The sequence below is a fragment of the Octopus sinensis genome, linkage group LG19, assembly GCF_006345805.1.
Source record: "Octopus sinensis linkage group LG19, ASM634580v1, whole genome shotgun sequence".
NCBI lineage: Eukaryota > Metazoa > Mollusca > Cephalopoda > Octopoda > Octopodidae > Octopus > Octopus sinensis.
The window spans coordinates 38,519,082-38,541,822 of NC_043015.1; the positions used below are offsets into that span (position 1 = coordinate 38,519,082).

At 38.6% G+C, this 22,741-nt stretch overlaps 2 protein-coding genes across 5 annotated transcripts in view; one reads left to right on the top strand and one right to left on the bottom strand.

Moving 5' to 3' along the window:
* LOC115222202 (mRNA export factor) lies at positions 1–22,194 on the bottom strand. Of its 2 annotated transcripts, none has more exons than XM_029792354.2 (11): positions 14,976–15,135; positions 11,153–11,263; positions 9,371–9,466; positions 8,354–8,446; positions 7,845–7,931; positions 7,195–7,281; positions 6,619–6,690; positions 4,922–5,029; positions 4,460–4,639; positions 591–785; positions 1–388 (listed from the first exon to the last, which is right to left on the bottom strand). In XM_029792354.2, the coding sequence occupies exons 2-11, from the start codon at positions 11,249–11,251 to the stop codon at positions 296–298; spliced, it is 1,110 nt and encodes a 369-aa protein (XP_029648214.1). In that variant the 5' UTR covers positions 11,252–11,263; positions 14,976–15,135; the 3' UTR covers positions 1–295. The 2 variants fall into 2 exon arrangements, with proteins under 2 accessions (XP_029648214.1, XP_029648213.1); XM_029792353.2 differs by lacking the exon at positions 14,976–15,135 and adding an exon at positions 22,044–22,194 and having other exon boundaries at positions 198–388.
* The window catches only part of LOC115222204 (putative deoxyribonuclease TATDN1), a 17,979-nt gene continuing 11,513 nt past the window's right edge, over positions 16,276–22,741 (top strand). For 2 of the 3 annotated variants that reach the window (XM_029792355.2, XM_036511265.1), the window contains exon 1: positions 16,276–16,411. In XM_029792355.2, coding sequence (XP_029648215.1) covers positions 16,354–16,411 — 58 coding nt within the window. In that variant the 5' untranslated portion in view covers positions 16,276–16,353. Of the gene's footprint in view, positions 16,412–22,235; positions 22,405–22,741 lie in introns of those variants that run through there. The other variant, XM_036511264.1, reaches the window with a different exon arrangement.

Genomic DNA, 22,741 nt, shown 5'->3' on the forward strand with positions numbered 1-22,741 from the left:
AAAAATATCCCCAAAACCTCCCCACCCCATCCCGTTATTTCTAACCAACCCAGAATGTAATGAAAAATAGGGGCAACACAGAGAAACAGATGAATGGTTTACAAACGGGTCCACAAACACATCCAAAACACAACTGGTCAGGCACTAATTAATCTCCCACCAGAACGAGGACTATTTCCTTATTAATTCTTTGCTTCCTTTGTGTCTTCCTTTGTGTCTTTCTTTGGTATGTTGGTTTTGCAGTGCGTGGTGGTGGGTGGTGGTGGTGGTGTCTGAGAGTTGCTGAAGCTGCAACTCAACTCTTTTTAGAACTTGGCTTCAATTCGTCAAAGCAAGATCTTAAAAATATGTGAGGCTTCATTCTCTGTGGGTCAAAACTTTCATGGCCCTGAAGAGACAAAAAAAGAGAGAAATATAGAGCAAGGAAACAGAAATGAGAGGGGATGAACAGGGTTATGGATGGGTGAGAGACAAAGGGACAGGGAGAGAGAGTAGGAATGGCGCAGAGGGCGACAGAAGGAGAAAGAGAGAGAGAGAGCAAGAGCGGGAAAGAAAGAGAGAGAAGTGGTATAAGAATAGAGAATACAAACCTTTGACCAGTCATAGCTGGAAGCATAAGCGAATATGTTTCCTTGAGCATTGAACGAACAAGTAGTCAGGGGTTGATCAAACTGTTCGGAATTTTTTAATTTGGTTCGCGCATCTTTATCCCAGAAACTGAACCTTCCATCAGAACCAACAGTGGCTAAAGTACCGTGGACTGGATGGAAAGCAATACCATTCACCTGCAAATCACAAATAACGCATTTATATACATGTGTGTGTGTGCATTTTCTCATAGATTACTGGAAACGAACGACACCACTTATGACAATGACATCCGTTTGAAACTATTACACAATGAAACACAAGAAGACACACAGACATACACACACTCATATATTTCTTAACCCATTAGCATCTAAACTGACCGTATCTGGCCCAAATATGCCTATTTTACATTCAAACCAGCCAGATCCAGCCTATCACACCTACCCATCAATGTCATTCTAAAAATATACAATCACATCATTAAAACTTCGAAGCTACAAAATAATGCAGGATTAATAATAATAATAATAATAATAATAATTGTGTACAGTGCTCAGGTGCACTACAACTCATCTAAAGTGTATATATAATCAGGTGTAGTTTCGGCGGATTTCGGAAAGCATGAGGGCCTTAAAAGATGCAGTGTCATGGCAGTCAACAACTGACGCAGGCAGTTTATTCCATGCTTCAGCAACTCTGAGCGTGAAAAAATGTTTCTGAAAGTCATGGGAGCTGTATTGTTTTCTGACTTTGTAGGCATGTCCACGTGTGTTAGACACATGGAGATCAAAAAGGTGTTCAGTGTTGTTGTTGGTGAGGTGGTTGATAACTTTGTGGGTGTTTACCAAGTCCGTCGCCAAACGCCGGAGCTTCAGTGAATCCATGCCCAGGGAAACAAGGCGCTCAGAATATGGTAGGTGTCTGATGGAGGGTATGCGTTTGGTTGCACGTCTCTGGACAGATTCCAGGAGGTCAATGTTCTGTGCAAGATAGGGGTTCCAAACTGATGATGCGAATTCCAAGTGTGGTCGTACCATAGCTGTATACAGTTTTAAATAGATGGCTGGAGAGCGGCTAACAAAAGACCTGCTGAGTGATGCCAAGACACCCTCGGCCTTCCTGACAATCTTAGAGATATGCTTTGACCAATGCAAATCACTGCTGACAGTGATGCCTAGGTCACGCTCGCAAGAGGATTTCTTGATATCAGTGTTGTGGAGGGAGTAAGTGAACGCAGGGTTTTTTCTCCCAAAATGCATGGTGGTACACTTGTCCACAGCCAGTTTCAGTTGCCAGTCTGTGATCCATTGCTGCATTGTGTCTAGGTCTGATTGCAGGAAAGAGTTGTAGACATCAGGATCTGTCCTCTTGATTTCAAGGTACAGCTTGATGTCGTCTGCATATTTCAATACTGTGGCATTCTTTAAATTGGCATCTATGTCGTTACTGTATGCCACAAACAAGAGGGGACCAAGGACAGATCCCTGTGGTACACCCGATGACATCTCATATGGTGTAGAGTGCTGTCCTAGAACTGTGACTACCTCCTTTCGGCTGAGGATGAAGGATTTCAACCAGTTGAAAAGGTCATCCCCCACACCCATTGCAGAGAGTTTCACCATAAGCCTTTTGTGTGGCACAGAGTTGAAAGCCTTAGCAAAGTCAAGGTAGACAACATCCACCCATGAGCCACTGTCAGTAATCTGAGTAATGTCCTCAAGGAACTCGACAAGCTGGTCACTGCAGCTGGAGTTAGGGACAAATCCATATTGTGAGGGTCGGATGAGACTGTGAGAGCTCCAGAAGTTCCAGAGGTTTCTCTGACACACGATTCCATCAGTTTTGCAATACAGCTAGTGAGACTGACTGGGCGATAGTTGACAGGTGATGTGCGGTCGCCCTTTTTGAACAGAGGAATGACACTGGCAGTTTTCCACTGCTCCGGAGTAGCACCATTGTTGAGACAGTACTGGAAGAAAATAGAAAGCTGGTGTAAAAGGAAGTGCCTGCCACGTTTGAGAAGCAGGTATGTAACTCCAATTAATGTAACTCCATTAATTAAAAACAATTTGAATAAATAAACATTACATTTGACAGAATAAGTTGAATGCTAAAGGGTTAAACACACACCACTCCTGCATGTTTGTGTAGATTAATTTTATATAAATGTCTGAGTTGTACTTGTCAAACAAGTGAGTTGATCTGCAACTGCATGTTGGAATTGAAGCAATTACATCCGGAAAAAGCTGTTTTAGTCATAAAAAATGTGTCAACCCCACCATATAACTTAAATTCACTTCAAATTTATTCAATGACATTTTTATTACATTCTTGCCACCTGGTTACGACTCCTTCAACAATCAGTGACCAGGTTGGTTGCAGTTGGACAATAAAAAATTTTGACACTTCATAAAATAAACAAACAGTGAATTTAACAGTTCTATGCATCAGCAGCCAGAAAATCTCTTCCACAATCTGATTATATCATCATCATCATCATTCCCTTCTCCATGCTGGCATGGGTTGGACGGTTTAACAAGGACAGAAATCGATCAACATCAATGGAAATTGCAGCTATGATACCAGTGCCTGTGGTACGTAAGAGAACCATCCGAACGTGGCCGTTGCCAGCGCCGCCCTGACTGGCCTCGTGCCGGTGGCACATAAAAGGCTCCATCTGATCGTGGCTGTTTGCCAGCCTCGTCTGGCGCCTGTGCCGGTGGCATTAGGAAGGGCATCCAGCCGTAGAAACATTGCCAGATAAGACTGGGCCTGGTGCAGCCTTCTGGCTTCCCAGACCCCAGTTGAACCGTCCAACCCATGCTAGCATGGAAAGCGGATGCTAAACGAAGACGATGATGATGATGATGATGAGACAAGCCAGGAGGCTAAGCTAGTTTCTATCCTTAATTGTAGAAACTATGCCAAACACCAACCACTTAACAGAATGGTCAATATTCCCATAGAACATAATAATAATAACAATCCTTTCTACTAAAGGCACAGGGCATGAAATAGGGTGGGAGGGGGGACTAGTCAATGACACCAACTCCCAAAAGGATGGAAGGCAAAGTTGACCTTGGTGGGGTTTGAACTCAGGATGTAAAGACGGACGAAATACTGCTAAGCATTTCGCCCAGTGTGCTTACGATCCTGCCAGTTCACCACCTTAATAATAATAATAATAATAATAATCTTCCCTACTCTAGGCACAAGGCCTGAAATTTGTAAGAGAGGTGGGGTAGTCAATTACAATGAGCCCAGTACTTTGCTGGTACTTATTTTATCAACCACAAAAAGATGAAAGGCAAAGCCAACCACGGCAGCATTTGAACTCTGAACACACAGACATACTACCGGGCATTTTGCGCAGTGTGCCACCTTAATAATAATTATAATCCTTTCTACTACAGAGGCACAAGGCCGGGAATTTGCAGGGGAGGGGGGATAGTCGATTACATCAACCCCAGGACTTGACTGGTTCTTAAATTATCGACCCCAAAATGATGAAGGCAAAGCGAACTTTGGTGAAATTTGAAACAAGAACATAGTGGCAGACAAAATACTGCTAAGAATTTCGCCCAGCATGCTAACAACTCTGCCAGCTCACCACCTCAATAATAAATAATAAATAATAAATAATAATAATGATGCTGTGTTGTGCAATATACTCGTTTTGCAAAAAATAACAGGCAAATTAATTTTGAATCACACGCTCAATCTTAAAAAAACACGAAAAGACGCATTGAATAAGGAAGTCCTGGAAACATTAAGTTCATAAAAGAAAATATGTGAGGAGCTTCAATCATAGATTTGTAGGGTTTAGGTTAAACAGGGTTATAGGAGTGTATTAAGTGAATCTACTCACAGCATAAATATCCTGCATGCCATTTGTGCTCCCATTCAGTCGATGACATTTAAATGTGAAGTTGTCCTTTGGATTGGTCGACTGTACATAGTGGATAGCCACCCGGCCCTCAATGCTGCCAAGGGCAAAGCCCGTTGGTTGGTTGCTCTTCTTGTCCATGAATACACTCACACATCGGTGCTAGAAATAGATGTAATGGATTGATATGAGAAAGAGGGCTAGATCAGGTTATATAGGGACAAACAGACAGACAAACATGTCCCGTGGGTAGACATACTTTTCATGAAAGAATAGAAATGAACAACATTTGCTTGCTTGAAGGTCACATTAACTACAGACATTACAAGTCAAGGGGACACACTAATGTAACAGACAATATCCAATTACTTAATACTTGGAAAGAACAAAAATTCTCAAAAACTCTGCAGTTAAGAAAAAAAGAAAAAACAAACATTCTTCTACCTGGAATTTTAGTGGAGAATCTATTTTCCTAAATTCTTGGGGTTGGTTTTCCAGTTGGTAGATAATCAAACCTCTCCCAGCTGTTCCTACGACAGCCATGGGATATTTCTGCAAGGAAGAAACAAACAAACAAATATTAGTTTTATTTTTATTAATTGGAGAACAGCTGTCTGAGCCAACCCACCAAAACCAAAAAAATAACAGAAAATTCGAATTTTATCAGAGTATTTAGAGACGATTTCGTTGTCTCTTTTAATCCTGATCTTTCCTTTCTGCCATTCTGCTCGTTTTCCTTTTGGTTATCTCCCCTCTTCTATACCTTTCTTTCCCCTCAGTCACCAAAATCAACACCCTCTTTCTTCCCTTATTCTCTTTTACTTGTTTCAGTCATTTGACTGTGGCCATGCTGGAGCACCACCTTTAGTCGAGCACATCGACCCCAGGACTTATTCTTTGTAAGCCTAGTACTTAATCTATCGGTCTCTTTTGCCGAACCGCTAAGTTACGGGGACGCAAACACACCAGCATCAGTTGTCAAGCGATGTTGGGGGGACAAACACAAACACATATATACAACAGGCTTCTTTCAGTTTCCATCTACCAAATCCACTCACAAGGCTTTGGTCAGCCCGAGGCTATAGTAGAAGACACTTGCCCAAGGTGCCACGCAGGAGGACTGAACCCAGAACCATGTGGTTGGTAAGCAAGCTACTTACCACACAGCCACTCCTGCGCCTTCACTATTTCTTTATGTCTGCTTGAATGACCAGAGCTGACCTGTACTAAACGATAACAACATCCCAGTCTTAATAAATCACTAGAGATCAATAGCCTTAGAAAGGTCAGAGGTGAATATCAAAACAGCATTAAAAGAAATTGATGAAATAGCCAGGATTTCAACTGACAACTTCATTCATCATCATCATCATCATCACCATTGTTTAGCATCCACCTCTGAATGCTTCCAAGGGTCACAACAGAGTTTGCTGAGGCAGATTCCCTACTTTTTACATCCACATGCTCTCTGAACCCCACAGATCAGATATCATTATACATGACATAAAAATATAAAGAACATCACATCGTAACCATTGCAATTCCTTTAGATAGAAATGCTACAAGACACGGGAATAGGAAAGATCTTGAAGCAGACTGGTTTAAAAGCAGAGACATCAAGAATATGGGGATGTCCAACAACAAAGTGAAAGTTGTAAGGGTTATGTTCCGGTTAAGGTACCTGGAAAAATAACCCTTACAACTTTCATTTTGTTGTTCACTGAAATATTGTAGGTCATTTCCTCCTAAGGACTATCTTACTACCTGAAACAGTTGGTCATCAAGACAGACACACATGAATGCTCCAAATATTTGGCTTCCTTGGAACAGGTCGTATTATACCAAAGATACTTTTGGTCTCAAGCCTTTCAGGCTTGAAGAACATAAATACAGGCAATGAAATAATAATACTTTCTATTCTAAGCACAAGGCCTGAAATTTTGGGGGAGGGGTCCGGTCAATTAGATCGACCCCAGTATGCAACTGGTACTTAATTTATAAAGTCTGAAAGGAGGAAAGGCAAAGTCGACCGCGGCAAAATTTGAAATCAGAATGTAGTGGCAGACGCAATACCGCTGAGCATTTTGCTAACGACCCTGATAGCTTATGCAATGAAATAATAATTTTTTTATGATACTTACAACATCAGCACAATAACATCGTTCAGGTAAGTTAATCACGAGCATAGGGGTCGGGCTTCTGGTGTCCCAAAACTGCAAACAGAAATACAACATCAGAATACCAGAATTTACTTGTCAGATATTCACACTGCATCAAATGGTCATACCTCAGCTAATATCGATACCTTACGTTGGCTCAGGATCACAAATTTGTAACAAAGAGAGAGAAACAGGTTCAAATGACACAAACATAGCATCCCCTTTTTAATATAACCTGGACAGTGAAAGTCCCCAATGAGCAGTTTTGTGGCTACCATTCTTAGAGCAAGACAGCAGATGTTTGCCAGGAACTGTGTAAGAGACCAAGAGTTGCCATCCAGCCATGCCATTACCTGGGAAACCCATTATTATCTGGAAGGGTGTACACAAGCATTTTTCAAACATTATGCTCAATAATCTGAAGGACAGTTGCGCTCTAACAGTTGATGAATTCAGGAAAATTACAAAGGAAGGTGTGTGGCATGTCTGCCATCGTGTTGTTTTATGCAAGCTGTAGCCAATGAATGGCAGTGGTGTTCTGTGTGTGTGTTGTATTACCTTTAAAGTCTTATCCCAGCTTCCTGTCATTACACAAGAGTAAGATGGGGCCTTGATCCAGTGGACTGTTTTAATCGGTGCATCATGCTGCAAAAAACAAAACAAAAAAACATCAGTTTAATATTAAGTGTTTAAGTGCAAAATTATTGAATTTGTTTAGAAATTATAATGATCTTACAAGTGGATCTCATTATGAATTAGAAGAGAATATAAAGCCTAGGTTTTGTCAGGAGGGGAAAAAGAGGAGTTATGAATCAATTGAATTGACCTCAATACATGACTGGTATTTAAATACCTGAGAGTAGAAATGGAATACCTTTTAACCATACTTTTCTTCAGTCAGGACTGACAAAGGGATAAAACAACAAACATATAAACAGACCACAGGATGGACAAACAGACTGCAGCACGTCTCAAATGACCCACAACACTGCATGTGACTTAACACTGCATGTATGTGCATATGCGCAGTACAGTTTGCACCTTCGTCAAAGTATTGCACAACTGGAACATCAAATTTGTGGATTGCACTAAAAGCGATTCAACCAATGATCTGCATGCCACAAAACTGTTAAATCACACAAGACCTACCTGAACATACACACCAACAACAACAACATCAACCACCACCACCACCCCATGTTACATACCTGAGCTATTTGAACAGTCTGATTGCTTGCTAAATCCCACATTTTTGCAGTCTTGTCACACGATGCTGTAAACACTTTCGTCCCATCCTGAATGAAAACAAAAAAACAAATTTGTAAAATTTTATCAAAATATAAAAATGTCTCCAATATATCTTTATATATATATAACAGCTAATTCCCTATTACACAATCAGGTTAATCTAATTAACCTCATATTTCAGGTTTTAAAAAAACAATGTTCTAGAAAGAAGACAAGGCCGACTGCTTCAAAAATATATTTAAACTTTTCTTTGTCAATTCAGATTTAGACAAAATTAAGAACCCCACCCGCCCACCCTCAAACCACAGAATTTTTATTCCCTCAATACCAAGCTGCTTGAGAGTGCCTCCCCACAGACTGATTTTAGTAAAACACAATCTCCAGTTTTAACATTTAAACTTAGAATCCAGAAAACAGGGTGGAGGATAGCTCTTAACCATAGACATACAAAGTCGGAAAGAATACTCACATCGCTCCAGTCAGCATCAAGTACAGCACCTGTATGTGTCTGCTGAGCCTTTGGAATGGTTTGGCCATTTGGTTGAACTTCCCAGCACCGAACCTATAAAAAATTGTCAATTTAGAATTTGTACATATTGTGTGTGTGTGTGTATATAGAGTTTTGCTTCAGTATTGCAAGACTAAAAACCTTGTGTAGAACTCGATACACACATGTTTCAGAATGAAGATTTATTCAAATACAGAGCAATAACAAGAAAGTAAGATGACAAAGGAATAAACAAGTGTCTTGTGTACTGCATTGGCTTGCAGCTGCTTCTGCTGCAAGTTGAGTGCCTGAGTAACACTTTCGGAACCACAAATATGAAGAGCAATTTCTCTCTCTCTGTCTGTCTGTCTCTGTATGTGTGTGTGTAGAGACGCAATGGCCCAGTGGTTAGGGCAGTGGACTCGCAGTCGTAGGATCGTGGTTTCAATTCCCAAACCGGGCGTTGTGTATGTTTATTGAGTGGAAACACCTAAAGCTCCACGAGGCTCCAGCAGGGGGTGGTGGCGACCCCTGCTGTACTCTTTCACCACAACTTTCTCTCACTCTTCTTCTGTTGGCCTGCTCGCTTAGCCAGCAGGGTGGCGTCATTTGTAGGCTAAAACAATGCGAACGCATTGTGATCAGCAACGTGTAGCAACATCTGATAGCCTGGTCAGTCATGGTGATATATATATAGGCACACACACACACTCTTCTATCTACCAAATTTCCCCTCATTTAACAATCGGTCAAGTCTACAGTATAACACACTTGTCCATGATGCTACAAAGCTGGAATCGAACTTGAGAGCACATGATTAGGAAGAAACAATTTCTTTATCATACAGTCATATGTGCAACCCTAAGAAAACAGAAAGAGGTTACAACCGACAATCAAAAACTAGATCAGACGGAGACACAGAAAGTCAACTTGCAATCAACTTGTTTCACATTCTCTTCTACAAAACTCAGAATTAGAATTCAAAACTGCTTCACTCACATTGTTGTCCCAGCTACCAGCGATGAGGTAGGTGGATGGTAACGTGCTTGGACTGAATTTCACCACAGTAACACTATCATCTGGAGGTGAAGTCACCTAAACACAATGAACAGAAAAGAAAAGAAAAAAAAAGATATCAGCATTTAATATCAAAGGTACAAATTTTTAAAATGCAGAGAAAAGTCCAAGGAAACTAAGAGGTGGTCGGCTTTGATGGAGTAGATTTATTATCAAAGACAATCACATCATGACCATCCTGGCTTGTTAGTTATCCCCGGCTCAGCCCTGATGAAACAGATTTATTACCAAAGCTATTTCTATCCTTTTATGGTATAGTGTATCTAGAAGTACATCACTCAAAGTGACCTAAATTTGACCATACTTTCCAGAATCCTGATTAACCATGTAGATGCACCCCTGTTAATAGATCAGACAGGTGAGTCATGCCCAACCTTTATTACACATCAAGGAGTCCGAAATAGACCATCACAATCAAATCTGATAATGACAAGGGAGGGAATTCTGTAAACACACTTAACTACCCCCAACTCCACCCGCAATAAGCCTTTTTTGTACATTGTTATTTTTGTCCTTTTTACATGTTGGCATGGGTTGGATGAGACACTTTTTGAAGCAGTGTCATGACAGCCAGATACCCTTCCTCATGTCAACCCTTTTAGCCACTTGGTAAAATAACTGTCGTTATTAAGTCAGTGTTTGGAACATAAATTACCATGAAATTTTAATTTAAGGTTGTTTTAATTGAGATCACTTTAAGACTGATGATTTGTGTCATTGAAAAAAAGGAGCTCTTACATGGCCATTTTATCTTCTATAAATGGCCACCTAAGCTCCTTCAAATAAATCACCTTCCACCTAAATTTTATGTAAATTTATGTTAAAATACCATTTTAATAATGAGTGTTATTTTAAAAATTAAGTGAAAGTAATTTAAAAAAAGGTTAAAGCATTTAGTGCGAAGTCTGGTGAGTAACAGAACAGGAGGGCTGATAAGTGGGTGCATGGTGGTGGTACATAACTTGCTTAATGTAGGGTAAAAGAAGAAACCACCATGGTAGTGAGAGAAGAGGTAGAGAGGACACATGTCAGTGTGCCAATAGTAGTAAGTGAAATTATATAAATCAACCAAACGGCTTTGGGGAGGGAGAATACAGCCAAAGCTGTATTTTTGCTTTGTTAAGGATCAACTTCTGACTATAATTCAAGAGAAAAGTTGTTCTTAGGAACACAGACATCATCATCATCATCATCATTTAACGTCCGCTTTCCATGCTAGCATGGGTTGGACGATTTTGACTAGGGGCTGGCAAACCAGATGGCTGCACCAGGCTCCAATCTTGATCTGGCAGAGTTTCAACAGCTGGATGCCCTTCCTAACACCAACCACTCCGAGAGTGTAGTGGGTGCATTTTACGTGCCACTGGTACAGCTTTGACAAATGACTGGCCACCACGAAAGATCAATGTTGTTTAATCCCAGGCCAACGTTGATCGAACAGGTCTACAGTGGAAGACATTCTAACCACCTCTTGTCTACATCCTGGGCACAGTGCACCAAGGAATACATTCCCCAAAGGTGGCCTTTTTCAAGATGGAAAAGGTACGAGTCGAAAGAGATTTGGTTGATATTTCTAGCCAGTGACACGACTACTCAGAAGATGCTTTGCTGCTTAGTTATGAAGAGGAAAAGAGGAAAATGGACAGGGAACAGCTGCTGATGTCAACGGAATTAGGCAACCAGATTCACCAAAGTGCAACCTACCTCAATATCCTTCATTGGATTATAGTTGGCTGTATTTGTTCCCATAAACATGTTGCTTCCATCACCTGTGAAACCGGAAGGAGCTCCAAATATGTTCATTATTTAGAACAACTACAAAGAAAGAAAAATATATGTAATAAATGAGAAAGTAAGAACAAAGTGTTTGCTAATGAATTTTTAAAAAAATTAAAAGGAGTTTCACTGTTGAAACATTTGTTTAACTCATTAGCATTCAGAAAACTCAGTCAAATGTAAGGCTTATTTATTGACATTGTGTTGAATTAATCAAGCTTTGTCTCATAGTTTCAGGATTTCAATGATGACATTGTTTCTTTTTAGAATGACATTGCAGGACAGGCGTGAGGTCAGATCCGACATCATTTGTGCATTTGTACTGGTTTTAAGGTTAGGGTGTTAGGGTTGTCATAAATAACAGTGACAAACGAAATATACACTGCCAATAGTTGTTGTTGACAAACAACAGCAGTAATTTTATTCAGATGAATACACGCCATTGATTGGTTGAAATTACTGAAATATGACAACTTTAGCATGAAATAACTTCCTAAATATAAGTTTTTCTCAAAAATGCTAAGAGTAAAAGATGCTTTATATGACACATTCTACCAGTGTCCAAAGTTTGAAAGCATTTAGTTACAAAAAATAATTTTTTAAAATCTGTCGGTCAAAAGGTAAAGATGCCAAAATGCCTTGTGGAAATTAGTCCTGGCTATTTTCCCAGCACAAATCCTGCCTAGGATCTTTTGAGGATCAATAAAAAAAGATTCCCAAACAAATACTGAGATTAATTGAATGCCCTCCTCCTCCTCCACCAGATTTGTGGTTTTGTGTCTAGATTACAAATCCTCACATCCAATTGTATAAAGGCTTTCGCTCCCTGTTTCTATTTTACAAACTTGATCTGCCCCACAGGTTTTGTTAAACCCTTGAATCTCATCATTTTATATTCTTGTATGTCTGACTGAAATTTTAACATAATTGCCCTCAGAAGCTAAGTATAAGAATTATTATTACTGTAATTAAACAATGACATAGAAAAAAAATTTTCAAATTGTAACAGTTATTACAAAAAATTTAGAAACAAAAATTAAGTTCAGTTCAATAAAAACAAGAAAATAGTAAAGAATTTCTTTCAAGTAAAGAGAGAAGGGAGGGAGATAATTAATTGTACCTGAAAGGAGAAAACTTGCAATACCCAGTAAAATTGGACAGAGAAGCTAGCCAATACGGAAGCAAAAGATTAGCTAAAATGGTTCAGATTGGTTACACAAAATCAATACCTGATCAATAAGAATTACAAAAGCAAAGTAACTAAACAAAGGCGATTAGGTTATGCTTCCTTGATTAAATTCAAAAACAAGACCATTTGATTAGTTACTACATTGACTCAGTAACTTCGACCGCTAGCTCAGACACAGCTTCCTCTATTACCACAACACTCTGTCCTGAACTGCTCACCCTCAAGCTATCCAAGCCCAGCAATCTCCCTTTGGTGCCCTACCCACCAGCTTTCTTCCCTAAATCTGCTATTCCCATCCTACCCACTTTTTCCTGCAAACATTGACACACAGACATTCAAGCTGACTCTCAAATACATCAAACTCCCCAATCTGGCAAAACTTGAAAAAATGATAGCCCAGGGACTGCCCTTCTTTTGATACTTCCAATAAAAGCCTGTCTGAAATAGCCCCAAGTTCAAATGATACAAATCCCCAGTTTTAAAGTGATTCAAATTAAAACTTTACATCAAAATTTCATTGTAATTTATGTTCCAGACACCAACTTAATGGCAAAGTTATTTTACCAAATTCTTCCTAACTTTCAAAATTAATTGAACAAAGAACATTTTGGCAGAAACATGGTAACAAAAGAATTGAAGAATGCAGTCAACACCCAAAAACATCATTTCTAGTCTGATGGAATAAATTTAAGGGAATAATTGAAGTAACTTGTATTAATCTATCAGGAAATAAACTGATGCTTCGTGTCAGGGTCGTATCCATAGACCCAACTCTCATCACCAGTGATGATGCACAACTTGGAGGAGGAGTCATCAGCAGCAGCATGCCAATGGAGATCTTGATGTGATGTTCTTTCTACTCAGTCGTACTCAGCAGGTGGGGAACAAACTGGACAGAGACATGCTGCATGTTCAATTCAGATGTCAGGATTGCCTGCACAGACCCACACAACATCAGCAATGTCTTTGGTTGTCCTCTGACGACCCTCGTGCACAAGCTGATGAATTCTCTCCACGTTTCCAAGGCCGACACTCATGGCAAGTCTTCCACATCACTCATCGTCTTCAAAGGATATTCTTTTGCATTTGAAATGCCCATGCTGCTCAAAACACTGCATACGACCCATTGTCTCATCACTGTAGCGGCATGCTCAATGTCTCTGTAGCAGACTTCCCAGGTTTAACACAGAATTTCACATTGAGTCTTTGTTCTTATCCATCACAAAATCGCAGACTACAGAATACACATGATCACAGAAAACACTAATTTCACAACCTGCCAAGTAAACACAGTAATATCACTCAGCACACTGCCTCACGAAGGTCACTGCTAGCTTTCATTGAGCGTGCAACCATGTGCTGCCATCTGTTGGCGCGTTACAGAACTAGTCTGGTAACTTTTTGATACCACCTCATACTAACAAGTTAGAAAATGAAGGACACATTGGATAACACTTTAAAAAAAAACATAAGGTGGATCTGCTTAATTAGAGCTGAACAACAAAGTTTATCTCAGTAAAAAGGACTCAAAGATAACAGCCATAACTAAACAATGCAAATCTCTTTTTTTTTTTTGGTCATTCTGTTGACCAAATAATACCAATTCTCCATAATGACATCATATCGTAAATCTATAAGAGAAGAGTCTGGTCATCTGAAGTGTCTCCAGAACATAGTATTTATCTTATTCATCCCCGGGGGGGATGAAATACAAATTGAAAAATCAGAATCTAAAATTTCTTCGTGCCAAAAGCAATGGACCCCTAATGTTACATATCAGACAGTGTTTGTCCATAAGAATTCAAATCCTGCATTCCAATTACGTTTCAGTAGACACACCGATTCTGATCGACAATATTTACTCTCTTGCCAAATCTGGCCATGCGACAGGGTGAAAGCGAAATTGCAATTAATAATGTCGCGGCGTCACCGAAGACTATTTAGATTTCCTAATAATTCATAGAATTTCATTCTTTCCCCTTTTACTACAACAATAGTGAAGCCCCAACCCCGTTGGTGAATAAGCCAAGTGTCAATAAAATAGCAGCGCCAATATATAATTATAGATATTCAAGAAATTATTATTATTCAGTTTGGATAATGTGAAGAAGGAAAAAAATGGCAGAAATGAAACGTTTGTTGCCTTATTTTTTCTTGCAGCCTGGAAATATGAGAAATGCCAAATTAACAAACACGCACTTGTTTATAATGAGATCTAAGGAAGGAGCGAACCTACAACACTTTCTTCCATTCTACAAACACCGATCGCGAAAATAACAATCGTTTTATTTCAATAACAACGAATTTGCCACAAAATCAACGAAGAGAAATATTAGAAGAATACAAAATCGCACAAATGAGGATAATAATAATAATAATAATAGTCGTTTTGGTATCAATGATCTTTTTTTTTTTTCAGAAAATGCTGCTGGTCTGCTATGTTTCGGGTGGATGGGGTTGTTTAAAAAGAACAAAATTACACAAAATGAGAAACGTGATGGACCATTCATTGATCGATCGATTTCCAAGTGAAATTTGTGAAAAGAGAAAGTTGGCGCTTACCCGAAACAGGTTGTCAGATATCACGGATGGGCCACTTACCTCCTCTCTCTGGTTAATTGATGTAAGCGACCCAAGATTTCAGAAAGGGTGAGACTGACAGAGAAAGAGAGAAACAAGAGCGAGAGAAAGGGATAGGAGAAAGGAGGAGACGAGATAGAGAGGGTGAAAGGGACAGGAGAGATGAGACGAGATAGAGAGGGTGAAAGAGAGAGAGAGAAAGGGACAGGAGAGATGAGACGAGATAGAGAGGGTGAAAAAGAGAAAGAGCGAGCGAGAGAAAGGGACTTGAGAGATGAGGAGACGAGATAGAGAGGGTGAAAGAGAGAGAGAGAGAGAGCGATGATATTATTACTGCCGCTATGACTTATGAGATAGCCTCCATTTGAAGCTAGAAACAGCAGCCACATTTCCCTAAATCCCTACCATACAGTCTTATAAAAGGGCGGGAGCAGTGATCAGTGTATGCCATGAAATGTCAGAAGACGGGATGGTTAAGAGCTGAAATGGATTTAGTTGATCTATATCGTGTTAAGTCAGGGCTAACCTGGATTTTAAACAACAGGAACTGTGTACAAATAAAATTCTACACCATCAAACCATCTTTTAGAGTCAGGGAGCCAACAAAATCCCTGTCAAATATTGGGTCCTGTTCTCTCTCTCTCTGAATCGGTCACGTTGCTCTGCGAAGAGAGTCGTGGGAGAAACCCTTACAGAATATCACTTATTGTCAAGAAATGGAGAATAGTTTATTACATTTTTAATACCTATTACACATTTTTTTTTTTTTTTGGTGGCCGAGCGTTAAAGTAAACATTTTGCCAATTAATGTATATTTTAAATACTATTTCAAGCAAAACTACTTGGATATTTGGGGGAATCTAGATAAAATATTTTTATATGAAGGAAGCAGAAACTACTCGCGGGTTTTATAGTTCGGGATTTTAAGGATTGGAACAACCATCAACAAGGGTTTAGAGAATCATTGCAAAGAGGAAGCAAACGCGAGGAATTTTTAGACATTTGTAAAATAAGATACAAAAGTTCCGGGAGAAATGCGACTCCCTTCAACTCTCATTCAAAAATTATCAAAACATTTCTAATTAAAACTTGGCTTCTCACAACATGCCAACTCATTTTAGTAATTTTATTAACTATGTTGACGACCCCGACCATGAATAGTCCTTTTCGGATTTCATTTGTTTTAATATTATTTTATTTATTGTAATTAAAAAGTTTGCAGTTAATTAAAACAGAAAACCTAAGTCTTTGCGAGGCCGCTTACATCACAGCTCCACGCACCGACACCGCTATATTCGTGTACATAAGCGGCCGTCCAATTAAGCTCCGTCCCAGGAAAGAGGGAAGTTGAGTGGCTTTGATGATTAATTCACGTCGAGTTGTTACACGTCTAATTACCAACATGTTCAAGTTTATTGGTAGGTTCTTCATTCACTCTAGCTTTATAACAAAGAAATCAGAAAAACTATTATTGGCCTTAGTAATTTCGTACCGGTACGTTTTGGGTTGAAATCCTGTCGAAGCGGAGTTTCCCTTCCCAGCTTTCTGAAGTCGTTAAAATAAAATTAAGAATCAGTCAAATACCAAAGTGGATTTAATGTTACATAGCATCCTAGATGCGAACAGAGGTATAATAGACTAACCCTTTCCCTAAATAGGTGGCTTTGTGCATGTGTTTGGTAGGAATACGATTAAAATCGCCAACATTGCACCAAATTGGTTGATTAATTCCACGGGAATATCGCTGTAATTGAATGAAAATGTGATTGTGTAGAGTCTAAAGCTTCTGAAAGTACAGGGACACAAAGAAAGTGAAATTTTGCCGATGAAACTGATTGAAGGCCATGAAAAGCACAGGGAAACACAATGTGGCAGATATCACCAGGACCGGTTAATTAGAAGATGGAAAACTGACGTTAAATGAATGATTAATGATGATAATTAAAAGCGTACTACATAGTAACAAGTAAACATTGACGGCGACCTTTAACGTCACACTGACTAGAAACAGTTAACAGTAACGACTGTGGACCCTTGATGTACTACCAATATGATAAAGACACCCGAATTTTGGGAGTCAAACTTAATAGTCTGACATAAGGCACACACAGACTCGCATATAAATGACGCGAATGGAGATAAAAACTGAAGAAATGGCTCAGACCGACCACCTTGATACTAGTCGATAAGTCGACTTATTTACATCAAGAACACATTGTATAAGGTTGTCTTAGCCGTGTAACAGGTTTCGGTCCCTCTTCGTGAGTATTAGCAACGTTAGTGAAGTGAGATGAAGCAAAACCCGAGCAGTAAGACTCGGCTCGGTAACAAAGCCGACAGAGAATTGAGAATTCGTCGTGGTTCTTCTGTCTAAAGAATATTAACGACATCCTGTGAAATTGCTAGGAAAGTGGAAGAAAACTTCTAAAACCAGGCACACAGTGGTTAGGGTTAGTTTTAGGGCTGGGGTTTTTGTTACGCCGAAAACCGGTGGTGTACGTATTCTTTACCTCCACCACATGAACACACGAACCAAAGAGAGCATTCTATACTAGTGGATGTCAACCATTATAATATTCGAGCCAGGTTAAAAACTTGGGAGCCTTTTAAAGGGTTGCAACAAAAAAGAAAAAAATGAAAGTCAATTAAGAGAAAATTGGCGGAGTTTCGGATCAGTTTATTAAATTTATAGAGAGTCGGAAGGATGTTTGAGGAACGCATGCGGTCATGAGCCACGGTTGATCGCTGCCTACACGGTCGCCCAAACAGCTAAATTGGATGCTGTGATCTGAAATACGCTGCACCGAGAAAAAGACGAGATGGTCACGATCTGAGTGTCTTTGACCATAGGTTTCTAGAACCAAGATGATCTGGGTTTAATATAACATACGACTCGCCCAAAAGGTAATCGTTTACCATTGGGTAAAGATTTACCGGTAATTGTCTTCTAGTCGAGTGTCTGAGTGACGTGATGGCCAAGGTTAGAATACCTTTGTGCATAGTTCGGTGACAAACCTTTATTAAAATGAATACAGCTTTTTTTTATAATTTTTGCTGGGCCTTTTGTAAACCATAGCTGTTGAAGCTTTTGTTTAGTGTAAGAGGAAGCATGAAAAGTTGTAACATTCTTGCATTTTCTAAGAATCAACGGTTTCTGAATGAAGTGAACTACCTTGAAACCCAAATTCTAAACACATAAAAGAAAAACCACTGATCGAAACAGGCCCTCATTGAGAATAGCACACATACAGCCACCATAATTTATGTTCAAAGGAAATATTCGAAATGAATTTGTGATGTTTACGCTTTTCTCCTAGAGCATCGTCAACATAATTGATGCAAAGCGGTTACAACCAAGAATTGAAACCGTGGTGTATATATTACAGCATCAACACTCGATTGATATACTCAAACTTAAAACGTATCGAGCCATATTTTTAAGGGAGCTGTATTTAATAGAGTGATAGGAAAACATTGAAATAAGGGCCAGTGTGTTTTCGAAAAGATATACTGATGCCGAAACAATAAAATTTAAAAGTCGCCCCGGACAGGATTTGAACTTATAACGTAAAGGGACAAAACAGAAAACTAAACAAGGCTGTTCTGAAACCGAAGATGGGAATGTCTGTAGCATGTCGGTTGTACACACGTGGTGATCAATTTGTTGGGGAGAGAGAGAAACAAATTGTAAATGGCTATTATAATTTATATAATTAAAAGAAAGCTAAAATGAAGTTTAGGAACAAATGAAAAAATAATAATAAAGTAACTTGAAATTTTTTTTAATCAGTTTCTCTCTTTAATTCGTTTTAGCCATCTTTCCTTTGTAGTCAGTAATTAACCAGATAGGAAATTAGCTGCAAAGTTTTATTAATTACAAATCAGTTTAGTTTTTAAAAATCTATTTGTATAAAAGCGTGTATGTATATATATATATATATATATATATATATATTTCTTTACTACTTGAGAAGAGATGTTGGAATACACAAAATTGTTTTTCTCAAATAATCTCGGAAGTAATTCTTCTCTAATAATCTTCATTCCGAATTACATAAAAGCATTCAACTTTTTTTTATTTTAGCGTACTGTAAATTCGTTATCACCACATTCACATTAGTAGGTTTGAGTGTACATGATTATATGTTTGAACATCAGTCATAATAATATACACCCTCGAAAACGTATATCTACAAAGTGTCATTAAAAAAAGGATTCAAGTTGAAGAAAGTTACGAGAAAACAGAGTTGGGGGAGAGTGAGAAAAGAAAAGGAATTCTAGTCCAAATCTGGCATTTTGTTTCTTTCATTTCAAAATAATTTTCTGACGATTTAAGGGAGGTTTAACTGTCGTTTCTTGCACATCCCACGACCACCACGTACCTTCCTCGTTTGTTTGTCATTTTGAACATCTGTAACGATTGGGGGGGGGATTTTCTTTTTGCATGCGAGGTCCAGTATGTAGAACACAAATTCGCAAAAATTTTCTGAAAATACCAAAAATTAAAAGTTATGACCGATTTACATGGTATGCTTCGATCTCTTAGATAGGATCTAGGCTGGGTGCATTTAAACTTTTTGAATTTGGATTTCAAAAATTATAAAACAGAAACAAATAGCAAATTTGGACTGACTGTGTTTTAATACTGTGACTAAAAAAATTCGAAAAGAGAGTGAAAATTTATGAGGTCGGGGATTAGAGAAAATCTTTTCATAACCAAACAAATTCGCAAAAACCAGAAAAGTTCTGCAGGGTTATATGGTGCACTGCGATCAGAATCCCTCCGAAGATGCTATGTAATCGATATAATCGTAATCTACACTCTAAAAACGTATCTTTGTAAAATATCACTCAAAAATATGCATTTTGAAGAGCATAAAAAAAAAAAACTAAGTCGGGAGCTCTAATGTGTAGTTATGCCTTTATATATATAGTCAAAGCTCCTGTCGCGTACGGATCGTCCAGTTTCGCTTTTCGCCAAACCAATTCCGGTTTTTATACAACCCAATCAATCACAGACACAAACCACCAAATGCTAGCAACACATGCAGCCCAGAGAATCCCCACTAATTCGATTTTGTTCAATATATTCCTAGAAAAATGAAATTAACGGAAGGCAATGCCGAAATATTACTGAATCGTCTTACCGTCTTCTTTAAGATTATAATAGTCTTCATTTGAATTTAAGAATTACAACTTCGGAATTAATTATTATTATTATTGAGAAATTTCTTCTAAATGTTTTAAACAACCAAAAAGGTGGGGGAGAGGTATTTACCCCAGATCTTTACTAATTGTTCAGGGAGATCTGATTGCTATTTCCAGCAGATAGAATGACCACTCATTTTCCAAACAATATCAAACACTTCATTAAAAAAATTTTTTTTATCAAGTTTCGGTCTCTTATGTTAAAAAAAAAAGGTTCTTTCCATCTTTGTTATAAATATTTGAGAAAGATAGTGGTGGTGGATGGGTTCGCTAGCTCAATACTGAGAGATATTTGACTGCTATTTCTAGCAGAGTGAGCCTCCCTGAAGAGTGAACAGAACTGTTGTAGTTTATGGCCAGACCAGCTCTGGTTAATGCAGAATTACGATCAAAGGTAATTCAACCGTAATCACCCACCTTAATTTCAATCACAAGATAATGTAGTCCTCAAGGATGTTTCGGGTGCGATTTCAGAGATTTGGCTGCTATTTTTAACAAGTCGAACAACCACACAGGGACAGGCCCCTCCGGAAAGATTAGTCTTTTGTTCTCAAATAAATGATTATTATTAACTACTACTATTAATACAGCCACCGCAGTGGATAACTATTATGAAGTTTATACATTAATCAGTTTAACTGCCACGCTGCCTTGTTGTTCGAGTTAGTTTTAATTTAATTAATTAAATAGAGTCACTTTAAAACTTGTTTTTTTGTTTATTTACAAAAGTCTAGAAGTTAGTAATGGGTTTTATTTATAAACAGGACACGAAAAAAAAACCTGTAACAGCTAAAGGAAAATATTCTTAGAATGAACAAACGAAGACTTGATTCTTAAAACTGTTTAGATTTGTGTAGAAACGAAGTTTTAATCAAATCCTTCCTTGACTACAAGGAAAGGTACAGCAGATATATATTTATAAACAAGTGAAAAGGTCCCGTCTCGATTCTTGCAGAGGAGACATTCCGTCATCAAAATATTTACAAGAAGTGTGGAAGTGTGGCATTCGTTTCTTCTTACTTCCAAGGCCATTCAAATAAGCTTCTTTTTTTTTTTTTGCTTTTAAGAAATATGTCGAACTATTTCGCAAAGCATAACACGACGTATAAAGAGTTCCTATTCAAGGATCAGAAAGGCCTGAGAAGATTTTAAAAGAGAGATTAGATGAATGGAGAGACCAAGATTTTTTTAAATAAAAAATATTGTTGCCGTTGTTTGTTTAACACCAGGTCAACTCAGAGTGAGTACAACCTGTGATCATAGTTCCATCAAATCACGACTGTCCCGTCGTTGTAAAAGTAATATCATAAGGACTCACATAATTAGATAAGTCCTTTCTTGTTTAGGAAAGTGGAGTGGGACTTGGCTATTATTTTTAGCAGGTCTAGCGATTACCTAGAGGAGCGGTTCTTCGCCGCTGCACGCTCCCAGGGCAGAATGCAGCCCTCAAAAATCCTTCCAGCACCCCACTCACCCCCGATGGTCTTCTCTCTATAAATAAGTCTTTTTTTTTTTTTGTGCGACCCCCTAAAAAAAAAAAGGTTTTTGGATCTGGCCCGAATATTAAAAAGGTTAAGAAACCAATAATCTCGAAGCTTCCTCGTGGTTACATTGTTGCTATCGGCGGTAGTGATGGTGCATTATGTGGCACTGACCGGGGATCGAAACCGGTCACCAATGAAACGAAAAAAAAATCACATAAATAAAAATCAAAAATTCACACAAACAAAAAAAACGTGACTGAAATTAATTTACCGCGGAGGGACATTTTAAAGTTAAAACACACACATTTGTGTTCCTCGAACGATAGCTGATAGCCATCGATATCATTGTTGTACTTACCATCTTTAGAAGGGGGTTCACTGTTGCTCTTTGGCCAAACAACAGCAAATAATTCCAAGTTCCGTCCTGACTTCCACCCCGGCCAACTTTCCACTTAACACTGGACACCTACGTGACGTAATTAATGATTCCGACGACTGACCAATCGCCGTTCACTAAACCGGCTGAAGTCGCAGCTGATTGGTCACTTTGATTTTAATTCACTCAGCCTCTGACACACTTTTTTTCCAGATGCCTCCATTAGATATTTCCTTCAACTTCGTTAAAACTTCCGACAACAGCCTGTTGTTGTTTGTGTGTTTGGTTGTATGAAAGCATCGAGAGATCATGTGTGTGAAAACGTGTTGGCTTCCTTTAACATGTATGCAGATATATATATAGACTATGTATGTCTTGGTATCATTGTGTAAGGGGGAAAGAAAGACAGGTATTATGTAATAGACAAATATGAATTAGTGTTGAAATGGGGATGTCGGCGTCGTAGGGGCAACAGGTAAATTCCCGCCACCGTTGAAACGTCGATGCAGTTTCAAATCCCGAAGCTTTCTCTGATTTTTTTCTTTTTACTCTTTTCTTTTTTTTTTTTAATGATCTTTAGAAAAAAAAACAGTCATTATCTTTAGAAATAGACAGAAATGGTTAAAAGAGGACAGTACACAATGTTATTGAGTGTGTGTATTATTTGTTTATATATATAT

Bases quoted from the DNA above. Each gene is read 5' to 3' on its own strand.
- LOC115222202 (XM_029792354.2), bottom strand. From the start codon at position 11,251: ATGAACATATTTGGAGCTCCTTCCGGTTTCACAGGTGATGGAAGCAAC. The intron at 5,030-6,618 runs GTAAGTATCATA...TCTTCCTTGCAG, and splicing joins GATGTTATTGTGCTGATGTT to AAATATCCCATGGCTGTCGT. The intron at 4,640-4,921 runs GTAGAAGAATGT...ATCTATTTCTAG, and splicing joins ATTCTCCACTAAAATTCCAG to CACCGATGTGTGAGTGTATT.